Here is a 21,330-nt window from a genome sequence, read left to right on the forward strand (position 1 = left end):
TTGTCTACTTGACATATTCTCCGAATATCAGCTTTGTAAGCCCATCTTAGACAGTAGAAGTATTTAAATTTTATGTTTTTACTACTATTTAAAAATTATACATATATATTATACTACTATTTAAAAAAAAATTGTATACATATTATGCAAAAGTTTTATTTTTTCAAAAGACAAAAAAATTATCGTTGAATTCAATCTAAACTCCCATAAAAATTAATCGTATCTTTTATACTTTTCATTTTTCAGTATTTGGCGTATTTGTGAAACATTAAAAGAGAGCCATTAGATAAACGGTGGTAAAATATTTACATATATAACACAATAAACGTTTGTTACAATGAACACCCTGTAAAATACACTATGCGTTAGCTGCATGTAACAAACGGCGGGAAAACATGTCACTGGGTTGTCAACTGTCGCTGTCAACCGCCGAATTAAACCAAGATGCAGGTGGTTGCTTACACTTGAAAATTAGTAACAATTAAGAAGTGGTGTAAAAGTATTTAAGAAGTTTATTAATTTATTCGAGTTATAACTAAAAATCATATCAGTTTACCTTTCTTTTGAAGAGTTTATACTACAACAATGAGTTCTCAGGTATCTTACTCCGTCGAATGTTTGTTATTTTGATTATAAAAAACAATGCTCTTAAATATTTTTCTAATACACAGGATGTGCCGCGAACTACTAGAAGATCTCTTAAAACTCTTCAACATACAGCAATTGATAGAGAGAATTTGGTGGGTAGACCTTCAAAAAGTCTTAAGCATCAGTTGACTCAAGAAACTCCTGTGTAAGAATTTATTATTGTACCGTTTAATAATGATTATAACATAGTTATGTATGTACAAGTATAAACGTTTACAGTGAAGTTGGTGTAAAAAGAAAAAATATATCAAGTAAAGAAACACAAGTTAATCTGGAGAGTAATGTGACAGCCCGTGATTTAACAGACCCTGATGGACCTTCGGAAAAATATTGGGAAATATTAGCTAAAAAACGAGAGTAAGTATAATTTTACATAAAGGTAATTTTTTTGTTTCATTTAGACTTGAATTTTATTTTGATGCTTAGCACTGCAAATATTCGAAATGTGCTTCTGCTTTCTTATTCTTATATTATGTAGAATTGTGATGCTTTTTTTTTTTTTTTAAACGGTCCCCGCTGTTGGGGACCTCTCGTTCCCCTATCTCGTGTGGGACCGGGACTGTTTAATTCTAGTAATTTATTTTATTTTGCAACATTATTTATTGTTCAAAGTGTTCGTTTTATTTTTACTTATTGCATTTATTACCACCTTCCTGCAGTAGCTGAGGAAGCATTCTCTCTCCCCTTCGTCTTGCATGATGGCCAAGACATTCCTTTCCTCTATCTTTTTTTGTAAATTTGTGTGAATTGTGATGCTTTAAATTGGTTTAATTAGGTGTAACTTTTTAATATTCCATGAATTCACCATGTAAGTACCATATCCATTGATTCTAGAGAGGGGTCAGGTACACTGATCACTCTTGACAACAAACATAACAGGTGAAGGAAGAACTCCTAGTACACTATGAGGGTTTGCTTTTACTGACCAAACTCTTCTCCCTACCTAACTAAATGATCTTATGATGCCAATTCCAGATCATGTTTTCTATTGTTTTTTCTCTGTGGACTAGTTTCTGCAAATAAATGGTACTGTGCATATTTTGGTTTGTGTTTAGCTTTACTCAGGCCAACTCCTTGAGAAATCCCAACTGACATTTGAGGTTGTTGGCGATCTCAAGGAGGTACCTCAGTTAATCAGAGACGAGTAGCCCTGTAGGGTGCCATCCCACTACATGAAAGTAGTATGTGGGCAGCAGTATTGTTTAGGGCAATCCTGGAAGAGCATCTAGGCATGCCTTGCACAGAGAGGACTATTTATACCATCTAAAGTAAACAGATGTATGTTAAAAAGATAATGACTAATGGTAGGGCATAGCCTCTTTAGCTCGTCGGCACTTCTCATGGATTGTGCAATGCTCACTGTTCACTCGTAGTATGCTCCCAATACAAGTAATTTAGCTTTACCAATTGATAGTGGGATAATATGCTGTGAGTCATTAACAACTGTGCTGGCTTCTCACTATTTAGGTGCACAATTTTAAAGCTAATGGTACGCAGATCTCTTTTCTCTGTTAGCCTTTACATTTCTAGGTGCAACGAGTAGATCTAATAAAAGTTAAGGATTTCACCAGGCCATTATCTGATACTCTCCAATGTTTTTCTGTGAGTTGCTCAATCATAAATCTGTCATAAAATTTCAGTTTTTACTTAAGTATTATAGTATTCTTATTTTTTGGGAGTGATATTATTACTTTATCATTATGACAATTGTTTAATATTTACCAGTTTGTAACTCTTAGGTGTTTACACAGCTCTAAGATTTTTTTTAGTCTCATTCCAAAGTTACTTTTGCATCTAAATAACAATGAGGTATCTGCTGAATGTGTGAGATTTAGCTGCAACCGACTTAATGACATTTGCATCTAAATCCAATAATATTGCTTTATTTACATCATAGATGATTAGAGGCCAGTTTAGGTGTGATATTAAAAAATTGTCATAATCAAGCTTTTTGGTATTACTTATTCATTATTGGTCCATGGTGTAGAGATCATTAAAAAGGACAATTATGTCAGAATACGGAGTACAGTCCTGGGTCTGTCTTCCTACCCAAGAATTTATAAATGCCCTGACAATCTATTGAGAGAAACTCAGGTCAAATCATATGAGGTATGTTGGGTATCTTACTTACTATGGTACAAGTATGAAGTATAACTCATTACAATTAAAATGTACTATTTTCTGATGAAAGTTAATAATCAAAATGAGTGCTAAGCAGAAGCTGGTATTTTAAAAGTATGTTAACATTGTTAGAGGTTTTATTGATAGGCCCCTAGTTGGGTTGTTTTCATTAACAAAAGCTGTATGCTTATTGTCACATGCTGCACCAGGTTGAAGTTATTGACCAATGATGATATCATAGTAGTAGTATCACAGTTATTTCTGAACCTCGTGTCTTGGAACATTTTAGTATTCCAATTTTACAGAGCCAAAGTTACATAAAATGCTGGTATTGCATTATAAGCTATAATACCTAGATAAATTTATTGTTCAACAAAAATGACACTCCTTTCTCTTAAATAGTCCATAATAAATAGACAACCATTTCATACTTAATGTTCCGATCACTTAATTACATTTTATTATTGTTGTAGGGACTATTTTGAGTAATCTTTATTTGATTTTTTTAATGTGCAAATGATCTGTGAACAATCTTGAATAGAAGCTGTTTTCTTCCAGTAAAATGTCTTGATTATATAATGGAAAACCTTTTCCAGAGTTGCCTTGGAAGAAGCATTTGAAGAAAATGAAAAACTTCGTAAAATAATTGAAGATCTGAAGCAAGAAAATTCTCTCTACAAACAAATGTTGGATGAAGCAAATAGCTTTGTGGAAGTTATTAAGGTACTTACTTTATTAATGTTTAATAACCTAATATTTACTGCACAATAATTATTGCTTTTGATCTATTTGATATTGGTTTAACTAAAGTAATGAAATCTTGAATGATTGATCTTTCTAATTAAGTGAAATATTAAATAAGATTAGTCCAAGAATTAGCCTCCTAAAATACCTTTTGAGATTTTATTTTCTAAAAAGAAGTGTAAAAGCTATAAAAACTGATATCTTCCTTCTACCTGTTAACATACCTAAAATGATACAGCAGTTTTTATAGTTATATAACAGGCAAACAAACAAAAAATTATGATGATGAACATAACAAAAACTTAGTTACTTAAATTACATTTTGGCTTTGCCATGATTTTTTTATCTAATTCTTTAACATTTATGCAATTTCCCATAGCTTTTTTCATTAACTACAGATTTTTTTAACAAGCTCTTCAATGCTCTATTCCTTTTCAGGCTTAACACTATTATTTTAAAAAACTGAATAAAATTTCTTTTATTTTAGGAGGAGCTAGCAAATAGCAGTAAAGATGACACAGGCATTGACGTTAATGATGTCAGCCAATGCGAAGAAGCCACAGAAGGGGAGACATCATACAATGCAGATGAAAATGACAAAAAAGATGAATAAGCTTTTTGCAGAAATTTTTCATTTCATAATTATAATATGTAGTTTATAATTTTGTAGGACAAAAAATGTACAACAGAATAGTTTTTTTTTCTTGCAAAAATTAAAATAAATACTTGATATTAAAAATATACAGACTAGATAAAGATGTAAGTTTATAAAAGTAATTTGTAGCTTAAACATTAATAACTTTAAAGATATCTTTTGTGTTAGCATATTTTCTAGTTAGTATTTTTTTTTTCAGCTACCTGAAACTATTAGTGTAAAGTGTAATAAAAGGTTTTTAATAAAATATAGAAAATGTAAATTACTTTTATTAAAAATATATTTCACTAATAACTGCCAGTATAAAACTATAAACTAAAATATATGGCAAATTTTTGTTACTGGTTATGCTGTTGAGTATTCTTTATTCAAAAATGCTTTAAAATTCTCATCAAAATTTGCTTCATAAGTCCATGGCATTAAGTCAGGGTACATTGTTATATCTCTAAGGACATTGACTTCTGCGTTTTGCGGTAATACACTTCTTACTTTTTGGTTTAGGCAACCAGATGCATGTACATAATGGTTGACAATCAAATTATATATGAAGTTGACATATTTGAAATCTAAATTGTCATTTGTGCTAGGCACCCGAGCAGTATGTGATTTTATTTCATTTAAATAACCAGTTGTTATTACAGGTACAATGTAGTCAGCCTGAAATATAAAACAATATTTATTAAAAATTTGTACCTATTTATATATGTAAGGTTCAGGGCCCTATAAATGTCAAGTTGAAATCTGGGTAAAAAGTAGTAACTAACCACAGAAATCAAGGAAATGCAAACAGTATGTAAAATTGGTTAAAGTTTAAGTTAAGTAATAATTTTGAGTATATGCTTTGAACTAGACTTTTATATGTTAGAACCCAAGGGATATGAAAAGAAGGCCTGGCAGGCCCGTCAAGTAGGGGGTTGAAAATATAAGGTGGTCCGGGGAAACTAGACCAGAGCAGCAGGGATAGCCACACATGGTAACTGTTGGAGGAGACCTTTGACAGAATGTGGCACACAGAAGCAGACAGTTTGACAAAAATGTTACTTTCTATCAAGACAAGGGTTTAGGAGTATGAATGTTTATCTGATGATTAACTTTTTATACATCAAAAAAATTACTAGGTTGCTTACAGAATCATAAAAGCAGATTTGTTGTCATGATTCTTAAGTGTAAAGGGTTTTAACTATTCCCTGATGGTCCAAGATTCATCATTATTTTTCTGCATTTCTATACTAGAACATGTAATGCAGTTTAAAGTTACCATTGCAGCTTGGAATCTAAATTGATAAACTACTTATATCACATTTAATCCGCATTTAGATATGTCAAATAAAATATTGGGTGCATAAATTTATGAGATTTTTGAAAGTCAATATTTTTAAATTATGCACCCATAGTCTTACAAAATGATTTTTTAAGGATATGCCACTACTTTCTCTATTACCGGATTCTGGCTTGACATTAATTTATGGGATATTTAAACACATGCATAATTGCATATTCACCTTTTCAAAATAATCTCTTATAAATTTCTCAGGATTTTGATAAACCTCTTCTCTTCTTTCATTTAGTGTAATAATTTTTACTTCTGGAATATCAGTCCAACTTTCTACATACTGTTTAATATTATTTGCTGTTATAAACCCATCCTCGGCAAATGTTAAAAATAAAATAGGCTGTTCATTTTCTATTTTCATTGTATCAGTCTTAATTGGTGGCCTAAGTGTAGGCTTTTTGTTTGGTTTATTAGGATCTTTGCTCTTGATTATCACAGTTTTGTTCAATGCAGGTGGCAAATCATTTGTAAGGTTTTTTGTGAAACTTATTATTTCTCTTGTACCAGTAGATTTGCTTGTGCTGTGGTATCCACTATCTTCTTTATTAAAGCTTTGTGATAAACTTCTAAATGGACCATCTACTGCTTTTAGAATGTCATATCTCTTCATTTTTACAAAGGCATTCACAACCTTATCAAGAGTTGCTCTTTCATTCTGCATGAATACTTTAAGGACTGTATCAGCTGGGTCATCTCTTACAGTATTCATTATATACTGAAATAGCAAGTGGTAAATTATATTAGGAATAATAAGAAATTACATGTTATGGATCTAATTTTTATCAGTGATCTAACTATTTAGACACTTGAATCTATCACATAGTTTCAGATTCAGAGCATACATATTTTTAATTTGATATACAAGAATTTAAGGATCAGAACATAAATTATACAGACACTTCAATTTATTTAAAAAGTTACCGTTAGTAGTTTAGTAGTTTCAAGTTACCGTTTTTAGAATAAGAAAGTAGCAAATTAATTATTGTTGAGCAACTCACATCTAAGTCATCTTGTGATACACCAAGTGAATAACCAAGTTCCTTCCATGTGTTGGGTGTACCTCCAATCTTTTTTATAAGTGTCCGCCAGGCTTCATGGCATGTTGCCCCTAGATTTGATTTTGCATTCCTATAGTACAGTATACTTGTGTGAAGAAAACATACTTTTTGACTAAGCTCACTAAGCTCCGATATTTCTCGTGCTCTTTCTTCTTGAACGATTTCTTCCAGAGCCAATGTATCGATGCTAATTGTGTCTGCATTTTCATAATCTTTTAAACGGTCCCTAAAATAAATAGCAAAACAAAGTATAAGTCAAGTTTAAACGTAAACTTTTAAAACACAGTCTATAGTATACTGACATATTGAGAAAAACAACACTGAACAAGTACGATCACTATAAATTAACTAAGAACATCACATTTAGAATAATATGCAAGGTAGAAGTTAAAATCATAATTTGAGGAAAATGTTTTTAAAAAATATGACAAATAGGGATTGATATTAAGTTCTGTGAATTAGAGTGAACAGTTGCTGTCTGCAATTACGATACGTCAAGCATCAGAATCTAAGTAACAAAAATACATTGAAATTTACAACATTTGTCAATCGATAGAAAGCGAAATAAAGATTTTATTTTATCCATATAAATTATTTCTTTTTAAAATTTTATTTTAAAGTGTCATCTCATTATTTAGTGTACATTTTTAGTTTACTAAATCGATTAAAAGCCCTATACTTTTATTTAAAATTATTGTTATCGATGATTATTCAAAAAGATTTCATGGTTTTTGTAAGACCTAAAAAAACTTTAAAAAGTGCGTATCATAATGCCATTAGGTTTTAAAAAACAGATTAGATACATGGTATTAAGCCTAGGTTTAACGATTATAACAAAATACAAGATTAGAATATTACACAACATAAACTAATTTAAAACCAAAAAACTAAAACATAACTGGTTTTTAAAAAAAATGATATTTAATAAAACTAGTTAATTAAGGGGAATATTGCAAATATTTTAATTATATAATAATGTTTAAAAAATGGCCAAAAGTTATGATGTTAGTCGCTTTTGGCGGTAAACAGTTTTCCTTGTAGTTAAAAATTGCATTTAAATAAAAACTAGTTCAGTTGTTATTCCTACAAATTGGAGTTTTTCAAATATTTAAACATGAGCACGAATAACCTGTAAGTGTAATTTTATTTTTAAATACAATAACTAATTCGAAAAATTAGTAAAGTCGTTTTTTAGAGAAAACTTCACAGATTTTTTGGAAAATGAAACAGAATACTCTCCGCCATTATCCTTGCCGTCTTCTGGTGATACTGAATTAGATCCACAAGATGAAGCAAACGTTTCAAAATTAATAAAACCCTTGAGGCGCACAGGAGAACAAGGAGGCTTAAGAAGTGTTGAAGAAATAGGTAAAAAAATCTTTGCGAACATTTAAAAATTTTTACTATACACTTATGTAACTGTTAATTTAAATCATAGAAAGAAATTATCAAATCATGAAAACGTGATTACATTTACAAGAAATTCTAGTTGTCTCGTTAAAATACTTATTCGGTGATACTGCGTGTAAATTATCAGTTTATATAATTTTATCGAGGTCAAAGATTCTAGCTCATGTTTTCAGATTTACCTGTTTGAAGGTGGTAGAATACTAAAGATGTTTAGTCTAAATCTTTTTACGGTAACAATGCTAGAGGGTTGACAACGAAGCTTCAACACGGGCCGTTACATTGCTTACATCGAAGTTTTCGAGCTTTTAGGTTTTTTGGATGTATGCTACGTAAAGTGCCCCCGGGGGAAATAATGCCTTAGGCTGTCACTTGTTTAAGTACTTTTCCGTTAGCCGGGCGCAAATGAAAATTCACAATATGCAAAGAAAAGCGGAGGTTTTTTGACATTTGTACAATTACATAACTGCATTAGTAACGATAAATTATTAGAGCAATCAGCATATAAGAAACCTAACGTATCTAAATGTGATTGCTACCGAAATCGTATAAAATAAACGAACTCACACCGCGAAAATGGATATCACTTAGGTGGTTTTACGGGTAAAACCCTGTTCTTCCCCTAGTTGCAAGGTACATCCAGAAGATTGCACCCCCAAAACCATAAAAATAGATTACTTTTACTCCCGGCTAATGGAAAAGCATCTGCGTTTAGTATTTCGATTCGGGTGAGGCGGAGAGAGACCTTTGTCCATTAGTTATTATTAGATTATTTTCAGATCCGGAATTTTTTAACTTAAAATTATTGCGACTTTTTTAATTGACAAAATATTAACTCTTGTTTTTTTATTTATTTATTTAAAAAAAAAACTTTTTATTTTTGTACAATGGCGAACTTAATGCCGAAGGCATTCTCTGCCAGGTAACCAGTTAAATAATAAGGGTAAGGGAAAATAGTTAATATCATAAAACACGATAAATAAAATAAAAAAGTAAAATGAAATTGAAAAGAAAGAGAATCTGTTAAGATTAACTTAGGTTAACTTATGTTTTTGTTTCACAGAACCGAAATACAGAGGCGTATTTAACTTCAAATATTTCAACTTGATTCAATCAAAAGTCATTGACGATGCTTTGTATTCGGGTATAAATTTTTCTACTTTATTATCTGTAGATAATATCTATGTTATTCCTTTATTATTTTCATGATTTTAGCTATAGGATATTCACTGCTGGACATAGACCACCATAGATTTGGCAATAGGACCAGTAGGAAGCGGCCTGCATTCAGGGTCTCTCGAAGTCTTTAACAAGAGTCGTCTGTTCTGTTCTACGCTATGTTGGCCTGTCCGAGGTCTACTCCAGAACACAACGGTCATTTGTTCTGCGCGCTATTTGTCCTGGTCACCGCCACTTCAACTTGCCAAACCTGGGCTATGTCGGTCACTTTCGTTCGTCTACGGATCTTCTCGTTTTAATTAATAAATCTTGTGGATCTTTCACAAGGCTTTTAACGTATTAATTATATGTAGTTGTCTGTCGTACAAATTGCAATTAATCTATTGATACTATCACTTTTTGTTTTTGTATGTGATAGTCTATTTATTTATTATTCTTTATTAAATTTGTGTAAAGGCGGACTGAATGCCTTTAGGCATTCACCACTGGGCAACCCTAAAAAAGCTTAATTTTTATTAAAAATGACGAATAATTAAGTGATTAATAAAAATAGGATGAAATAAAAATATAGTAGTTTTAACTAAAAAGTCCCAATCGATATATTATAGTAATAAATAATGAATATTAATAAGGATATAAATTTTATTACTAAATCATCAGATATCGTTTAACATGCGATTATAAATAATCGATAATTTCATGTTTATATTTATGGTAATCTTGCGGTGCCATATAGTATCACTTATGTCATAAAAGATGACTTCGACGCTTAAATTTAGATATAAAAATGTTTTTTTCTCTTCGAACGTTTTTTTTTAAATAATGGTGCTATTTATTATCATCATATCAGCCGATAGACACCCATTGCCAAGCGTGGCCTGGCCCAAAAATCGCTAAGATAACCGGTCTGGCGCTGCCCGCATCTAGCGACATCCCGCGCCATATGTCGCCGGTCCACTTTATGAAGGGCATATATATGCTCCATCTATCGGCTCGTGGTCATCACTGGAGAACCTTTCAGCCCCAGCGGCCATCAGTTCCACATGCGATGTGTCCCTCTCACTGCTATTTCAGTTGATTCCTCGAGCTACGTTGGTGACCTCAGTTCTTCTGTGGATCTCTTTATTTCTGATTAAATTTCGCGGCGAATAACAATATTAATATTAATATTTAAAGTTACAGATTTTTTTTCTTATAATTAGTTACAATAGGGGTCACTTTGTTATTGCAGCTCTGCACTAAGTATAGGTTTCTTCCAGTACAGCCCCAACTTTACTCTTTTTCCATCTCTTTAGCACTATTGTTACATGTCCCTATGTCTAATTCCCAGGCGGCTTTTTCGTACTAACACAGGATCGAAGTGAAAATATAATTACTCGCCAAAACAAAATTATTCTTTCACTTTAGGTCATTTTGTCCCTTAATAGTTCGTTGGCGTCATTCTTAACGCATTTATTCATCACTGTCCGCCGGCTTAGTAACGCGCAATCATATCATTTCGAAAGAAATTCAGTGACTATTTGAAGGCATAATTTTTTACCCAACAACCGCTAATTAGGCGGACAACAATGATTTCGGCGTATTCAACGCGAAAAGACGCAAGCCGGTTTAAGCCAGTCCAATTAGAAATCTATCGGTGAAGCCCTTGCCACCAGTGGCCGTGCTTTTTCTAAAATGATGGTGATGATGTTATTATATATTTTTCTACATTTCTCATGGGTGCTGCAAAGGATTCGTTACGCTTTATTAAAATATAAAGAGTGATATAATCCTTTTTAATATGAAACTTAGTAATATTTCCGTAAACTTTAGCAGTAATTTTGTGACATTAGTTAAGTAAAACATTAAATTTAACTATTCTTACATTCATTTAAAATGTAATTTCAGACAAATCGTTGGTTGTATGCGCACCTACCGGTTCCGGTAAAACGGTAGTATTCGAAATGGCTATTGTTCAATTGCTAATGGAAATAGAAGATAAAAACTGCGTAGAAGATTTCAAAATTATTTACAGTATGTGATTTGTATACAATTATTTGACGTGGATCTAATAGATTTTAATGATAGTCGTGGTTAGATAAAATAAACAGTTACAGTTTTTTTTTTTTTAAAATGTTAATTGACAAGTATATGACAATGCTCTATAAGCTAATATTATAAATCAAAAAGTAAATTTTGCTTAACGATATTTTATGAGTAGAATTTTGAAAAATAAAATAAAATTGCGGGATTATAAATGAGTAAATAATATCTAATATTTACAGTTTTCAGCAATGTTTTTTTAGTCTGTATAGATTTAAACTATTGTCTTATTGGTACAGATTACTCGATGCTACGAGCGCTTAGCTTAAACTTCGAAGATGTATCTTAGCTAGAAGGCTTCCTCGAAGCCTCCATACGGGGCTTTAAATTCCATGCGATATTACGGAAAGACCACAGAGTCCAGTCCGGTTACATAATACTAGCGGTCCCAGCCGTAGCTCCCCTGGGAGCACATGAGCTTCCTTAGTTCATTAGAGCCGCCACCTTAAACCCGCAGAATCCAATGCCATTTGAGCAGCAATAACATTCCGATCCAAAAAAAAAAACACCGTGTTAGATCGCTTATGCGTAGGTACATATGCATTAGCGTAAGGGTTCCGGAGAGAGGACCCAGCTTGGGTTTATCAATCAATACGCACTTAGTATTTTAGCTCAAGAGCATCCAGGAAGGCCTAACCTCGACTTACTTGCTGCTACCTGGCTAACAAACAGTTCGAAAAGCGTTAGTACTGGAAGAAGTTGCAGAAGAAACTGTAGCAATGCTCTATTCAGTATGATTGAAATTATAACGATAGACGCAAATTTCCTACTATCGCCTGTACCAAAAATATATATATTTTTTAATATTACCTGAATGAATACATCATATTACCCCTTTTTGGTGATGCAAAGGTTCTGAGCAAAGACTTGAATCCAGGCGCCTAAGGGAACCCTTCAGTTTAGGCACTGTCATTAATTTTGGATTATGAGTCTCTAATTTTTTTTACCTTAAGCCTGATAAAGCCGTTAGAGGTAACGTGTAAATTGAAAATGGAATGATAACGGTAAATGGAAGGCTTTGATTAATGACAAAAAGTATTAACAACCTTGCTATAATTCATTATAAATAAGTTCGGCACGCGTTAGATGTTTATGTACGAATACATAGGCTTATTTTATTGTTTCAATTCGAAAATTACTTTCAGTGGCACCAATAAAGGCGTTATGTACAGAAAGAATAACGGAGTGGTATCCGAAATTCACAAAATTCAATTTGCTTTGCATCGAAGTGACCGGTGATACAGATATTGATTTTTCACAACTGAAACCTTACAGGTGCTTGCTTTCATAATATATACTTTAAGAAGTTTGTTTATTAATTTGTTTTAAAACTTTCAAATATTTTAATTATTTGTTTTTCATTCTAAATCCATTTATAATGTTTTAATTAATATGAAGAATAATAATAACGACGCCGGAAAAATGGGACATGTTAACACGAAGATGGCGTGACAATAGAGGAATGGTGGAGATGATAAAACTCTTTCTAATTGACGAAGTTCATATCTTGAACGATGCTTCACGTGGACCAGTTCTCGAAGCAGTGGTCAGCCGAATGAAGACTATACAAGTATGTAGGAATTAGGATTGTACGTCTAAATTACTAATAAAATTACAGAATATATAATATGTTTTACACAGATAGGTGGCGTTGGACTGACATAGTCAACGTCGGGGCAAATTATAGGATGCAAGCATCAGAAGAGCACTCATTGTGGAATTTTTTTGGGACGGTTATACCTCACAAATGGGTGATTACCGACTACGATGATGATAAAATGGATACGTTCATCATCACTACTGCTGAACATAGACTTTCCCTATAAATTTCCAATAGGTTTGTTGACGACATGCATTTAGTCTTTGGATTATCAAAACAAAGTTTATCCATGTTATAGGTTCGTTTTTTATTCGTGTTACACGCTCTAAGCTTCGTATAAGACCGATAGCAGTCTTTTCTACGCGCTATGTGGCCGGATAGGTTATTAAAAACAATGTAAGTCTATTATATTGCTACTAAAACCGTCATATCGCGCCTCTGGAAGACACAACAAAGCAACAAAAAAAAGCGTATGAGCGTCACGGCCGTAAGCATTAACGGCTGACTGACGGAATAAAGCGGCAGCTACTCACCCCTCCCCCTGTCGCGTGCATCCCAAAAGCGCGGTACAGCAGTTTGGGTAGCGCTATGCCTAAAAAGCAATAATAAATTTTCAGTCATCAGTTCAATCTACCTATCAAATAGAGCTTCTAAAACAAAACCAAGGCAATGCAAAATTAACTGAAAACGAAACAACAGAGCCTAAAATTAGATTCGTTGCTGTATCAGCGACAATCGGTAATCCGGAAGACGTTGCGCAATGGTTGGGAACAAGTAAAAAGCCAGCTATATTTTACAAGTAAGGACTAATAATTATACTACGTAATTTAATACCGAGTACCATGTTTCGGAGGTAAACAATTTTGATGCGATCAGGTTCTTTTAGTATTTTATTTCAGTTTTATTAGTATAAACAACATATCTTTTATCGTTTATAATGTGCTAATGCATGTTGTCTGTTTTTGTTATGTTAAAATTTATGATGTAGTTTTATATTTCTGCATATTTAACAAAATAACGGAGAATAAATATTTATGAATTTGTGTACGACGAAAATAGGAGACAGAGAAATTTTTATATCCTACTTCCTGTATATACGGGTGGCTGTACATAGGAAATTTGGTTTGGCAAAGAGGGGTCTGATCGGTGAAGGTAAATGCCAATGCGTTGCAAGTATTTCTTTAAATATGCTATACGAATTGTCAGTCTCCAGCACTGTATCCTGCCTAGAAAGGCAAGGGAAGAGACGAGTAGGAAGAGTCCTACAACACCATGAACCCGGCATTCGCACGTTATCTGAGGTGTTGAGTTCCATACTTCATAGATGACACAAGTCCTCTGGAATGAAAACGATATATATATACTTCCGATTTCTTAGTTCTACCTGTGACCATGGGTTCTGCATAGCATTCTAAAATAAAGGGAATATAAAAATAAAAATAAATCGCGATAATTATACCGTTTAATTTTTTTTTATTTCACGGACTACTTGGATTACGATGAATCGTACATATTAGAGGGCTTCAAAAAAAAAACTTACAATATAAGATGTAAAGTTTCTCCCGCAATACCGGACAAAAATATAGATGTTTATGTCGAACATGCGTCGTTTGTTTAATTTGATTTGTCCAATTTATTTTAAAGTCGTCATCAAATGGATTTTAAGATAAAATCGGCTTCATTTGTTTCATTTGATTCAGGAAATTTATTTTGATTGCGACATGGCGTCGTTAATTTATTTTAATTTGTCAAATAATTTTTTATGACGATTTGTTGTTTTCATTTAATTTATCAAATTGGTTTTGATGCCCAATTGTTCGTTGTTATATCACTTCATTTTTTTAAATTGATTTTGAGATTCAATAGGCGTCATTTACATGATTTCATCCTCCACAAATTCTAAAATTCTAAAGAGTCTAATCGGCGTGATTTATTTCATTTAATTTGTCAACACTTTACACACACTTCCAAAAATAGCGTACACTTAGATTCACTTAGCATTTTTTTTGTATAAAAAATGATGAATAAACTCAATTCATAATGATCAAAATGTTTATATCTCCAAAAAGGGCAATAATCAATTATTCGGTTTTATTTTATTTATTACAATATGTGCACATAATTTCGATCAATTTTAAACACTCTTTTATTAGATATTACTGTTTTATATTATCTGTTTTAAATGGATGTAATAAACATCTTAGAAGTGGTCCAATAAAATTTTTAATAAATCTAAACAAGGAAAACGGAGATTATTCTTAACATATCGCATTGCGATAATCCGATATCGGTAAAGGAAAAATATCACCAAAATAAAATAAGACGGAGAATCCCTACTAAGATGTCTCGAAACTCTTTATTTTTTTCCTTATTAATGTTTATTACATAAAACATGATAATTTTATTTAAAATTCTTTGCTTTAATATCTGCATGCCTTTATAGATTTGGCGATGAATGTCGACCGGTAAAAGTGAAGCGTGTAGTGGAAGGCTATCCGTGCCCAAGAGGGGCTAGCATATTTCAATTTGATATATTTCTTAACCACAAACTGTGGCCGATTATACATAAATATCATAATGGAAAATCTACATTGGTAAGTATATGTATAATCGAACGAAAAGTGTGTGTTTTATACAGTCTTCAGCTACTAGTTCCTCAGAGTGTGAGTAATTACGTTACACAATAGATTTACATTCAAAATCTTGTGACGAGTGTAACTATTAAGGAGTATCAGGAGAAGGGGGATTGATTCGAGTGTTGAGGGGGTATCGGTGCAATATCATAGTAGATCCTACGACCTCTTCAAAATATTTAGGATTACCACCGGGAAAGCTTTAGTCAGAGATTCACGTAATCCTGTCAACCACCAAAAAATACGTAAACCGATTTAAAAATGGCTAAATAATTTTTAAAAAGGATATGGAAATTAATAATAAATGTCGCTTTTATACATAATCAGGAGTAGCTAAAATCGATTATTTTAAATTTAAAAATGGAATTATTATTTTCAAACGTCAATTATCTAGTAACGTCAAATTGAACTCTAATAAGTAATCTCTTATTTGAATTTCATTCATTAAAGTTGGAAGATGATTTCACTTAAAATAAATTAAAAATTTAATACATTTTTAATACAACACTCTAAGTAGAAGAAGTAAAATGTAAAAACCGGCATAAATGTAATAATAGTCCGTTTTAATAATTTTCCCCATAAAATTGAAATCCCATGAAGCATTACGTACGTGTGTGATCTTAGAGAAACACACATATTTTCCGTAAAAATATCCTTACCATGCCTATAGCATTTTATTTTTATTTCTCTGTAGATATTTTGTAACTCACGGAGAAGCGTGATTCTGGCTGCGGAGATTTTATCCCGTAAGATTACGTTCAACTACACCAATGAGCAAAAAGAAAAACTTGGTACAGTTGCATCTACAATAAAGAATAAAAAAATTCAGGTAGTAAAAGTAGTATTCTTAAAACAAAGTTGAAACGACAAGTCGTAGAAAGGTATAATAAGGGTAATTTAAATTTATTTGCCAATTTTAATAATAGGTAATTTAAGTTTTTATTTTTCGAGAATTATACAGGTTTCGTACAAGGTGCCCTGCGGCTAGCTTTATTACAATACTCAACGTAAAACCCAAGCGCTCGGTTGAAAATTGCGGCCTTTATTTCAGCCTTGATAAATAAGATGGAACGGCGTATTAACAATAATTGCGCATCCTGATATATCCACGATGATAGCATCGTTAAATATGTACAACAATGTTAAGATGTTCATCGCACGAATTCCGGGGGAGCACAAATATAAATATTATAGCAATATAACTGTTTATATAAAGCTTTTGTGTTGACTTTTCTTATAACAAAACACCATCAAACAAATATTTATACAACACAATACTAGATACAATTTAAAATGTTTAGCTATTTTAACATAGAATTAAAATAGAGTATATTCATTACTTGTATCCAGTTATTCTCGACAAAGCATTGCAAGAAGGACTTAATAAACTCGCTACTCAGGTCATTAGCCACTAACATTGTAGCCGAAGGAAGAAAGGTGAAGCATGGAAGAGCATATCTATGAGAAGGCAGTAAGATGTGAAGGAAGTAAGGAGTATGCCAAAATAAAGAACTAATGACGATGTAACTTCTCCTTTCCAACTATGATAGGGGGAACTAGAGACCTAGAAAAAATTAGGCCTTATAAAAAAATACCGTATTCGACCCTTTTTTCTGTAACGCGGTGGATTCATATATATATATATATATATATAAATATATAAATAAGTATATATAAATATATATATATATATTTATATATATATATATATAAATATATACATAACAATAGTAACACACAATAGCATATATATATATATATATATATATATATATGCTATTGTGTGTTACTATTGTTTATATAAGATTTTAAATTTTTATATGTTATTAAATAAAAAATGAGAAACATCCGTCAGAATACCCATGATGGTAAAAATTATCTTTCAGGAAATGTCTAGTTTGAGGTTTAAATAGCCCGAACAGCTCGGTTTTGACAAATATATAAATAATTACGACAAAATGCTCTGATATCAACACGGTTATTAATAATCACTATATTTTTATCTAATTCTAGTCTCTCGTTTTATGTGGAATTGGTTGTCACCACGCCGGTTTGTTGTATGAAGAAAGAATTATAATAGAGAAAGCGTTCAGAAACTGTTATCTCCCGATACTGATAACAACTACTACTTTAGGTATGTACTATTTACCGCAGATGTATTTATAAGTGTTGTACACACATATAAATGAGTATGATAAATTCATATCAAAACTACCTGAATATTTTAAAACTAATGATATCATATATTTTCTCCCCAATGTCATTAACTTACAATCAAGATAAGTAGAACCTTTTTACATCTTTGTAACGATGTACATACATATTTAGATTATAAGTTTCTACATATTCGTATTTAAGTTATATTTTAAATACTGGTCTAATATTAAAAAAATGAATAATGAACTTTTGACCTGCCTGCAGTATATCATTTATGGAATCGATATTATAAAAGATTTTTTCTCAGTCCAAACTTCTCTCATCTCATCAGAACTTGGATTGGCCAAAAAGCCAAGGAGCGATCCTCCCAATCTGGTAGAATAGCAATATCCTACATATTACCCGTGCCGAGACTTTCCCAAAAGTATTCGAACATCTCCGTTACTAGAGATCTAGGCCAGGCGCCCTCTGCGCCATGCTACCTTATACCCGCGGAATCCGCAAATGCCATTTGGAAAGTAATGAGAGTCTGGTTCAAAGAATAATCAAACCTCTGAATCGATTGAATATATTAATTAAAAAAGAGAACGTTACGCTCTTATTTCTGGCGTTTATAACAATGAAAGTATATATTTTTAATAGTAGTAAATTTAAAATACGTATGTAACAACTATTTATGTTATAATAATTTAGTCATAGAAATATGAGAGATAAGACCTTTTTATTATGTTGTGCAGGACAAATATTCTCATGTGAGTGACCCCTTGACCTAGGTTGTGTTGGCAATTTGCGAATTATTTTTTTATGATTTCATAAATGAAAATCATCAACTGCCATTGCTCGTCTGCAAAATGTGAGACGTGCTCATGTTGAAGCAGAAATGATTACAGTAACTACAAGATGATATCATGAGGCTGCTTCCGTATTTTCTAAAGTACAACAATTTATAATACGACGCTTCTATAAGAATTGTTGTATAATATTTGTAAGAGATTATTTAAACATGTATTTCGTACAGAGAATTTGTTTGAATATCATTCAGATTTTTATTGCAAACAATTGTTTAACCTTAATTAAGTTTGGCAATTATAAAAAACTAGCTGACCCCCGTCTGGTTCTCGTTGGCTTTTGTGGAAATAATGTCATAAATAACAGAATACCATTCTTGGTAATTTTTTATCATGTCAATAAAAATAACAATTTTTATACCTGGAAAAGTTAGAGTATATATACGTCATTTATTTTGAAACTAGCTTAAGTCACTTTTAAAAAAATCGAATTAATGGTATCACTAAATACAATTGAACGGCATCTTTTCATTTTAAAAATATCTCAACTTAGATACAAAGGTACTTACAAAATAAACGGCACATATATAGGAGATCTGCAGAAAAACCAAGATCACTAATGTACTAAAAAGAAATACTAGTCTGAATGACTGTGTAAATTGAGATTTTTTTCTTTCGAATGAATATACTAAATAAATATTGTGTTTAGCGCAATTAATTAGGAATTCTTTACAATTTCAAATTGAGAACATACTTAATACTTATATCGACATATACTTATAACGACAGCATTTTAGATATTTGTGATGTTGGTAGAATTTGTATAAATTTTCAGCAATGGGAGTCAACTTGCCTGCGCATCTCGTTATAATCAAGAATACGCAGCAGTATGTGGATAGGGTTTATCAGGTAAATTATAAATGAGATCACACAATTACCCATCATCATCATCAAGTCAGCCGATAGAGGCCCACAGCATGGCGTAGGCCTTCCTCAAAAATCGCCACGAGGATCGGTCTTGCACTGCCTGCATCACCTTGACTATGTCGGCGTTCCACCTAGTCTACCCAAGCTGCGTATAGCGGCTCGTGGTCATCAGTCACCTATAAAATAAGCTTATTTTATCTTAAGTATATCATTATTGTTCGTTATTCCAGCCGCAGGTCATCCACTTCTGAACATTACACAATCTTCTGATAGACCGCCTTAAGTACAATGAGCAGGAATTCTGAAGAATAAGAATGAAATAAAAATTAAAGAATGAGTTTCGTTTTTTAAATTTCTGTAATTGACGATGTTCATTTGGTTAGTGATTAGCCTGCTAATCCTATGCGCCTATTCGACCTAAGAATTGACGTCTCAATTCGGTAGTACATTTAACATAGGTCTCCAAAAAGAGTTGTTCCGCATAAAGGTTTAGGTGTATAATTAAATGTAAACAAATGTCAAACTTGAAATGTTAAGGAATACTAAACATTTTATTTTGTCGTTAAATTATAATTATAATAGATGTACATAGCTCGTGAAAGGCAGATTACAACTATACGTTCAGTAATGGAAAAGAAAGAAACGAACTGACCCGGATCATACCCGGCTCAGGATCACTCATCTAATAATAATGGTATACATTAACAACAGTCATGAAAATAATTTATCAATAAATTTAAAATAAATTCTTGTAAATATTAGGGAGTCCAGAAAATAATGTCGTTCCTGTCGACATATTTTACAAAAAAACCGTTTGATTTTTACAGCTCTGGTAGTAAAAATTTGTACACTAGATGGTAATAAGTTGTTAATAACGAAGGCTAATATACTGTTGATAAGAAATAAAAGCTTTTTAAAAATGTAGTCGTGTAAATTTAACTTAAGAACGCGACATAACTTTCCGGTTCCTCTAATAAAAACGCAACAGACAATAATTCGTAATCTGTCATAGCATCTAGTTAGTCGACGAAATATAAAAAAACAGTTGTCGACCTGAATTCTCAGTTATACTATCGTGCTACTTAATTTTGTCACATAACATTCTCCGTTGATTTTCTTGAAGGTTTATTGTACCCGGCAATTTAGTTTTTTATGATATATAAAGTTTAACATTTGTTAATATGTTTAGTGAACCTATGAAGTATAGAGTGCGTTGCAGTTTTTAATTAGCCATCCAGAATGTTTAATTTATTATGGCGTAAATAAACATTTAAACAGATGGCTGCTGGGACGTTATGTCTTGTAGTGACCACTCGAAAACCATTCGGCAGAAAGTCTTATTATTTTATTCTAAATATTACCGCACCTTTTCAAAGGAATATAGTATCAGCACGGTACTGCAAATGATGGGCCGCGCTGGCCGACCGCAGTTCGACACCGAGGCGACCGCCGTCATTATGACACGCCTCGAGGATAAGGTACGTATAAAGAAAACAAATTTTCTAAATTTTCATCTTTATTGATATAGAGTCGTCAAGATAGTCGAGGCTTAGTTTCAGCAGTCGAGTCGTCCTGTTTCTGTTGCCGGAAGAATTGTTTAATAGGTGCCGGCACCTGTAATTGTAAAACATGAAGTTTCACAAACATCACGCTGTTCTGAAACTGAAACACAGTGTCGACTGTCTTGGCAATGCGACGACAATAAGACAGATACCTTAAAAATCAATACGGAGTCATGTAAAAGCAAGCAAAAAAAGCCGTTTTTGCCGGTGAGCTCGAGTATCCTAGATAGAAGCCTCGCAGGAGTTTCTTTCGTCATTTTATCTACCAGCGTTAGAGCTTTCTGGATTGTGTCAAGGTTCGGCTTTCTCGATTTCCTTTGACTTGGAATGCTAAACGCATACAGAGAATAAAAAATAAAAAATATGTAGTCAAAATTAATATATTAACAGAATAGAATGTATCAAAAATAATACAGAGGAAAAGAAATGAAAATGA

At 32.2% G+C, this 21,330-nt stretch overlaps 3 protein-coding genes across 3 annotated transcripts in view; 2 read left to right on the top strand and 1 right to left on the bottom strand.

Annotated features, from left to right (window-relative positions):
- The first annotated feature begins 332 nt into the window (after window positions 1-332).
- geminin (geminin DNA replication inhibitor) lies at window positions 333-4,403 on the top strand. Its single transcript, XM_068777108.1, has 5 exons — window positions 333-597; window positions 672-793; window positions 868-1,005; window positions 3,366-3,492; window positions 4,001-4,403. The coding sequence occupies exons 1-5, from the start codon at window positions 586-588 to the stop codon at window positions 4,124-4,126; spliced, it is 525 nt and encodes a 174-aa protein (XP_068633209.1). The 5' UTR covers window positions 333-585; the 3' UTR covers window positions 4,127-4,403.
- A 22-nt stretch (window positions 4,404-4,425) lies between these two features.
- Window positions 4,426-7,017, bottom strand: LOC137933241 (uncharacterized). Its single transcript, XM_068777107.1, has 4 exons — window positions 6,862-7,017; window positions 6,500-6,785; window positions 5,671-6,216; window positions 4,426-4,825 (listed from the first exon to the last, which is right to left on the bottom strand). Coding segments are annotated over exons 1-4 (1,146 nt in total). The 5' UTR covers window positions 6,864-7,017; the 3' UTR covers window positions 4,426-4,513.
- Window positions 7,018-7,673: 656 nt separating this feature from the next.
- The window catches only part of LOC137933461 (probable ATP-dependent DNA helicase HFM1), a 49,521-nt gene continuing 35,864 nt past the window's right edge, over window positions 7,674-21,330 (top strand). The window contains exons 1-12 of the mRNA XM_068777417.1: window positions 7,674-7,690; window positions 7,755-7,927; window positions 9,030-9,110; window positions 11,033-11,158; window positions 12,373-12,502; window positions 12,626-12,797; window positions 13,445-13,626; window positions 15,271-15,421; window positions 16,155-16,289; window positions 17,474-17,594; window positions 19,241-19,314; window positions 20,709-20,810. Of these exons, the coding sequence (XP_068633518.1) occupies window positions 7,674-7,690; window positions 7,755-7,927; window positions 9,030-9,110; window positions 11,033-11,158; window positions 12,373-12,502; window positions 12,626-12,797; window positions 13,445-13,626; window positions 15,271-15,421; window positions 16,155-16,289; window positions 17,474-17,594; window positions 19,241-19,314; window positions 20,709-20,810 (1,464 nt within the window). The remainder of the gene's footprint in view (window positions 7,691-7,754; window positions 7,928-9,029; window positions 9,111-11,032; window positions 11,159-12,372; window positions 12,503-12,625; window positions 12,798-13,444; window positions 13,627-15,270; window positions 15,422-16,154; window positions 16,290-17,473; window positions 17,595-19,240; window positions 19,315-20,708; window positions 20,811-21,330) is intronic.

Source organism: Battus philenor, unplaced genomic scaffold (assembly GCF_028537555.1).
Source record: "Battus philenor isolate CCGP_79_NKW_IND1 unplaced genomic scaffold, ilBatPhil1.0.hap1 SCAF_13, whole genome shotgun sequence".
Classification (NCBI taxonomy): domain Eukaryota; kingdom Metazoa; phylum Arthropoda; class Insecta; order Lepidoptera; family Papilionidae; genus Battus; species Battus philenor.

What these genes read in the sequence shown, in the direction of transcription:
- LOC137933241 (XM_068777107.1), bottom strand. An exon ending in TATCACAAGATGACTTAGAT is followed by an intron (nt 6,217 to 6,499) that starts GTGAGTTGCTCA and finishes TTGCTATTTCAG; the next exon opens with TATATAATGAATACTGTAAG. An exon ending in TAAGAGATTATTTTGAAAAG is followed by an intron (nt 4,826 to 5,670) that starts GTGAATATGCAA and finishes TTTATATTTCAG; the next exon opens with GCTGACTACATTGTACCTGT.
- geminin (XM_068777108.1), top strand. An exon ending in ATATTAGCTAAAAAACGAGA is followed by an intron (nt 1,006 to 3,365) that starts GTAAGTATAATT and finishes AACCTTTTCCAG; the next exon opens with AGTTGCCTTGGAAGAAGCAT. An exon ending in GCTTTGTGGAAGTTATTAAG is followed by an intron (nt 3,493 to 4,000) that starts GTACTTACTTTA and finishes CTTTTATTTTAG; the next exon opens with GAGGAGCTAGCAAATAGCAG.